Source organism: Sinocyclocheilus grahami, unplaced genomic scaffold (assembly GCF_001515645.1).
Source record: "Sinocyclocheilus grahami isolate Dianchi unplaced genomic scaffold, SAMN03320097.WGS_v1.1 scaffold1838.1, whole genome shotgun sequence".
Classification (NCBI taxonomy): domain Eukaryota; kingdom Metazoa; phylum Chordata; class Actinopteri; order Cypriniformes; family Cyprinidae; genus Sinocyclocheilus; species Sinocyclocheilus grahami.
The window spans coordinates 14,171-21,670 of record NW_015507017.1 but is presented as its reverse complement, the minus strand read 5'-3'; the positions used below and the strand labels follow the sequence as shown (position 1 = coordinate 21,670).

At 44.5% G+C, this 7,500-nt stretch overlaps 1 protein-coding gene across 1 annotated transcript in view; it reads right to left on the bottom strand.

The window, feature by feature from the left end:
* LOC107572950 (E3 ubiquitin-protein ligase TTC3-like) overlaps positions 1–7,500 on the bottom strand; it is an 18,336-nt gene that overhangs the window by 4,609 nt on the left and 6,227 nt on the right. Inside the window, exons 12-14 of the mRNA XM_016259388.1 lie at positions 6,640–6,807; positions 6,433–6,572; positions 6,122–6,190 (exon numbers count right to left, since the gene is read on the bottom strand). Of these exons, the coding sequence (XP_016114874.1) occupies positions 6,122–6,190; positions 6,433–6,572; positions 6,640–6,807 (377 nt within the window). The remainder of the gene's footprint in view (positions 1–6,121; positions 6,191–6,432; positions 6,573–6,639; positions 6,808–7,500) is intronic.

The following is a 7,500-nucleotide window of genomic DNA, read 5'->3' as shown; positions in this document are numbered from 1 at the left end:
GATACTCTCACACACACACTCTCTCTCTCTCTGTCACACACACACACAGGCACACACACACACACGGATACTCTCACACACACACTCTCTCTCTCTCTGTCACACACACACACAGGCACACACACACACACGGATACTCTCACACACACACTCTCTCTCTCTCTGTCACACACACACACAGGCACACACACACACACGGATACTCTCACACACACACTCTCTCTCTCTCTGTCACACACACACACAGGCACACACACACACACGGATACTCTCACACACACACTCTCTCTCTCTCTGTCACACACACACACAGGCACACACACACACACGGATACTCTCACACACACACTCTCTCTCTCTCTGTCACACACACACACAGGCACACACACACACACGGATACTCTCACACACACACTCTCTCTCTCTCTGTCACACACACACACAGGCACACACACACACACGGATACTCTCACACACACACTCTCTCTCTCTCTGTCACACACACACACAGGCACACACACACACACGGATACTCTCACACACACACTCTCTCTCTCTCTGTCACACACACACACAGGCACACACACACACACGGATACTCTCACACACACACTCTCTCTCTCTCTGTCACACACACACACAGGCACACACACACACACGGATACTCTCACACACACACTCTCTCTCTCTCTGTCACACACACACACAGGCACACACACACACACGGATACTCTCACACACACACTCTCTCTCTCTCTGTCACACACACACACAGGCACACACACACACACGGATACTCTCACACACACACTCTCTCTCTCTCTGTCACACACACACACAGGCACACACACACACACGGATACTCTCACACACACACTCTCTCTCTCTCTGTCACACACACACACAGGCACACACACACACACGGATACTCTCACACACACACTCTCTCTCTCTCTGTCACACACACACACAGGCACACACACACACACGGATACTCTCACACACACACTCTCTCTCTCTCTGTCACACACACACACAGGCACACACACACACACGGATACTCTCACACACACACTCTCTCTCTCTCTGTCACACACACACACAGGCACACACACACACACGGATACTCTCACACACACACTCTCTCTCTCTCTGTCACACACACACACAGGCACACACACACACACGGATACTCTCACACACACACTCTCTCTCTCTCTGTCACACACACACACAGGCACACACACACACACGGATACTCTCACACACACACTCTCTCTCTCTCTGTCACACACACACACAGGCACACACACACACACGGATACTCTCACACACACACTCTCTCTCTCTCTGTCACACACACACACAGGCACACACACACACACGGATACTCTCACACACACACTCTCTCTCTCTCTGTCACACACACACACAGGCACACACACACACACGGATACTCTCACACACACACTCTCTCTCTCTCTGTCACACACACACACAGGCACACACACACACACGGATACTCTCACACACACACTCTCTCTCTCTCTGTCACACACACACACAGGCACACACACACACACGGATACTCTCACACACACACTCTCTCTCTCTCTGTCACACACACACACAGGCACACACACACACACGGATACTCTCACACACACACTCTCTCTCTCTCTGTCACACACACACACAGGCACACACACACACACGGATACTCTCACACACACACTCTCTCTCTCTCTGTCACACACACACACAGGCACACACACACACACGGATACTCTCACACACACACTCTCTCTCTCTCTGTCACACACACACACAGGCACACACACACACACGGATACTCTCACACACACACTCTCTCTCTCTCTGTCACACACACACACAGGCACACACACACACACGGATACTCTCACACACACACTCTCTCTCTCTCTGTCACACACACACACAGGCACACACACACACACGGATACTCTCACACACACACTCTCTCTCTCTCTGTCACACACACACACAGGCACACACACACACACGGATACTCTCACACACACACTCTCTCTCTCTCTGTCACACACACACACAGGCACACACACACACACGGATACTCTCACACACACACTCTCTCTCTCTCTGTCACACACACACACAGGCACACACACACACACGGATACTCTCACACACACACTCTCTCTCTCTCTGTCACACACACACACAGGCACACACACACACACGGATACTCTCACACACACACTCTCTCTCTCTCTGTCACACACACACACAGGCACACACACACACACGGATACTCTCACACACACACTCTCTCTCTCTCTGTCACACACACACACAGGCACACACACACACACGGATACTCTCACACACACACTCTCTCTCTCTCTGTCACACACACACACAGGCACACACACACACACGGATACTCTCACACACACACTCTCTCTCTCTCTGTCACACACACACACAGGCACACACACACACACGGATACTCTCACACACACACTCTCTCTCTCTCTGTCACACACACACACAGGCACACACACACACACGGATACTCTCACACACACACTCTCTCTCTCTCTGTCACACACACACACAGGCACACACACACACACGGATACTCTCACACACACACTCTCTCTCTCTCTGTCACACACACACACAGGCACACACACACACACGGATACTCTCACACACACACTCTCTCTCTCTCTGTCACACACACACACAGGCACACACACACACACGGATACTCTCACACACACACTCTCTCTCTCTCTGTCACACACACACACAGGCACACACACACACACGGATACTCTCACACACACACTCTCTCTCTCTCTGTCACACACACACACAGGCACACACACACACACGGATACTCTCACACACACACTCTCTCTCTCTCTGTCACACACACACACAGATACTCACACTCACAGATACTCACACTCACACACACACACATTCACACAGATGCTCACACTCACACACAGATACTCACACACACAGATACTCACACACACAGATACTCACACACACACACACAGATACTCACACACACACACACAGATACTCACACACACACACACAGATACTCACACACACACACACAGATACTCACACACACACACACAGATACTCACACACACACACACAGATACTCACACACACACACACAGATACTCACACACACACACACAGATACTCACACACACACACACAGATACTCACACACACACACACAGATACTCACACACACACACACAGATACTCACACACACACACACAGATACTCACACACACACACACAGATACTCACACACACACACACAGATACTCACACACACACACACAGATACTCACACACACACACACAGATACTCACACACACACACACAGATACTCACACACACACACACAGATACTCACACACACACACACAGATACTCACACACACACACACAGATACTCACACACACACACACAGATACTCACACACACACACACAGATACTCACACACACACACACAGATACTCACACACACACACACAGATACTCACACACACACACACAGATACTCACACACACACACACAGATACTCACACACACACACACAGATACTCACACACACACACACAGATACTCACACACACACACACAGATACTCACACACACACACACAGATACTCACACACACACACACAGATACTCACACACACACACACAGATACTCACACACACACACACAGATACTCACACACACACACACAGATACTCACACACACACACACAGATACTCACACACACACACACAGATACTCACACACACACACACAGATACTCACACACACACACACAGATACTCACACACACACACACAGATACTCACACACACACACACAGATACTCACACACACACACACAGATACTCACACACACACACACAGATACTCACACACACACACACAGATACTCACACACACACACACAGATACTCACACACACACACACAGATACTCACACACACACACACAGATACTCACACACACACACACAGATACTCACACACACACACACAGATACTCACACACACACACACAGATACTCACACACACACACACAGATACTCACACACACACACACAGATACTCACACACACACACACAGATACTCACACACACACACACAGATACTCACACACACACACACAGATACTCACACACACACACACAGATACTCACACACACACACACAGATACTCACACACACACACACAGATACTCACACACACACACACAGATACTCACACACACACACACAGATACTCACACACACACACACAGATACTCACACACACACACACAGATACTCACACACACACACACACACACAGAGATACTCACACTCACACACACACACACACACACACACACACACACAGATACTCGCACTCACACACACAGATACTCACACTCTCACACACACACTCACACACACACAGATACTCACACTCTCACACACAGATACTCACACACACACACACACACACAGATACTCACACTCACACACACACACACACACACGTTAAGAGTGGGTGATATGACCAAAACCTTACATCACTATACGAGTAATTTTATTTCATGGCAACGATATACATCACGATAGTTATTTTTGCTTTAGATAAGGCCTTTATATCATCAACATTTTTAATACCATAGAAATTTCATAATTCTGGTCACCAGTGTCAATATCACAAAAAACTAATACTTGCCTAAAAAAAAAAAAAACTCACGCTCACCGAAGTAAACAGTCAGCGATTAAATAATAAGAAACTAATTACAAGCAATAGGACCAAAAAAAACTACAGTAGAACAAATAATGATGTTCCGCATATGATGTTTATGCGGTGAAAGCGGACAGCGCTCGGGTCAGAGGTCAGACGGCAGCGTGAGCTCACTAGAGCAGATCAAGAACAAGAGAAGAACAAATGGTTTAGACGAGTTTAGAGCCGGATGAAACCGCGCTGACAGACAGCAGAAACACTGTGAGCTACGAGACAGTCAGAAGACTTTCAATCTACAAATCCCCAGCAGTTACCATGGATTTACTCTAGTAACACTAACTGCACCATGGTATTGTGTCAGAAATGAAGGATATTCATATCAAATTGTATTATATTCATGTAGACACGTATTAAAGGAGTAATGGAATATAATTACAGTATTTTTCGTGATTAAGCTATAGCATTTGTGCATTTATACCACATAGTAGTTCGATTTTTACCGTGGTATTGAGGTGCTATATGTGTGGTTTTATCATGATCTCAATGTTTGCTACTATGGAAGACCAAGGGTTAATTTGAATAAAACGTATTTCGACGGTTTCTAGGTATTTGTGTGAAAAACAGTAGTTTGATTTTTACCGTGGTATTGAGGTGCTATATGTGTGGTTTTATCATGATCTCAATGTTTGCTACTATGGAAGACCAAGGGTTAATTTGAATAAAACTCAGTCAGAATAATTACATTTCATCATATAAAAATGAGGTTGTGGTTTTTATGATAATGAACAAATTTGCATCTGCGTCCAAACTCAAGCTACTGCCACGTGTGCATTTCTGAGAGACAAAAAATGTAATATTAATAATGCAGCCTGCACTGCAAACGTTGTCAAAGTCAGGAACACAAACCTGCTTCATGATCTGAAACAATTAGTACATGCACAAACTAAGAAATGAATTTTTATTATTAAGGTATTTATTTTATTCAGGAAAAATGACTTGAAGAATTCAGAAGCGTGAAGTGTTTGTCGTGTTCGGACCATAAAGAGTTTAAAACCACATTTAACAGTCTGGTTTCTACAGCTTTCACTCAGGAGCAAGAATCGGTCTTTAAACTTGAAAGAAATACAGATTAGAAATTTATCGTGATAATTAAATGATCGATATCGACTGATTTTTGGCCCAGCCCTAACTGCATGTACGTGGATAAAATCTCTTCTGCTCACCAAAGCTGCATGCATTTAAGTAACAGAAATATTTAGTGAAAAACTCTCCATAGAAATGTAACCGTGTTAGTGTTCAGACTCACCTGGCGTCCAGGAATCGTTCCAGTTCTGCCTCATACTCTTTATTCTTCACACTGATGTCTCTGGTGTGACTAGAGAACACACAGAGCCATTCAGCTGTGAAACAGCAGCTTTAACCATACTTCGGAGGCTAAAATGTCCTCATTTTTTTAGCTGGCCGTCACTAGGCTTGTAAATCATCCAAATTATGTTAGTATTTGAATGTAGTTCTGCACATGTTTCTGGGATGGGTAAGTTTAGGGCTAGAGGTGTGCTCTCGGATATAGTCAAACAAACGTGTGTGAGAGTGTATGATCATGAGTGTGTGTCTGACCTTTCATGTAAATCTGCCAGGTGTTTGATCTCCATCTTCAGTGTCTTGAGCGTCTCCTGGTTCTCCTTCTTCTCCTGCTGGTCTTTCCTCACCTCCTCCTCTAGTTTCTGCTGGAACATGCTGAGCTCGGTGCTGGCGATCTGAACACAAGCACAGTCACGCGTCTGAGCCGCAGAACACACACAAACGCTTCAGATCCTTCTCTACCTGCATCCTCAGGGTGGTCTTCTGGGTTTCCTCCTGAAGCGCTGCGATCTCCTCGGCCCTCCTCTGCTGCACAGCTTCATGATCCTCCTTCATCTGCTGGATCTCCTTCAACAGCTGCAGACTCTGCTTCTCTTTCTGAAGCATGTCGCCCTGGAAGAAACACGGATGTTACGATACCGATACTGCGCTCCTGTATTCGTAAAAATGCCCCGATACCACAGTGTGTGAACAGTGCCGTTGTCCAGACAAAGAATCACCGACAACAGAACAACAGAGAACAGAATAGATGTCTATGAAGTACATGAGATTATACGAGTCACAGCACGTTTCAGATGATGATAAACACTGAGAGATATATATATATATTGATTAGTGCTGTCAAACGATTAATCGCATCCAAAATAAGTTTGTTTAGATAATATATGTATGTGTACTGTGTGTATTTATTATGTATATATAAATACACACAAATGCATGTATATATTTCAGAAAAATGTGTTTTAATATAAATTATATGAATATATAGACATGTAAATATTTTCAAAATATAAACTATATCTGTGTGTATTTATATATACATAATATACACAGAACACATTATGCAAACAAAAACTTTGGTATGCGATTAATCGCAATTAATCGTTTGAAAACACTAATATATATATGAAGTTTATTTGCAAAAACAAAACAGATTTTTAAATTTTCAAAAAATCATGTTTTTTGTTATGTTATTGTGTTTTATTGTGTTAGTGTAAAAACATGATTTCTGAAAATAGTAAAAAAAAAATATGGAGTTATCCGTTTTTGCAAATTAACTCTTCATACATATACATATATATATATGTGTGTGTGTGTGTGTGT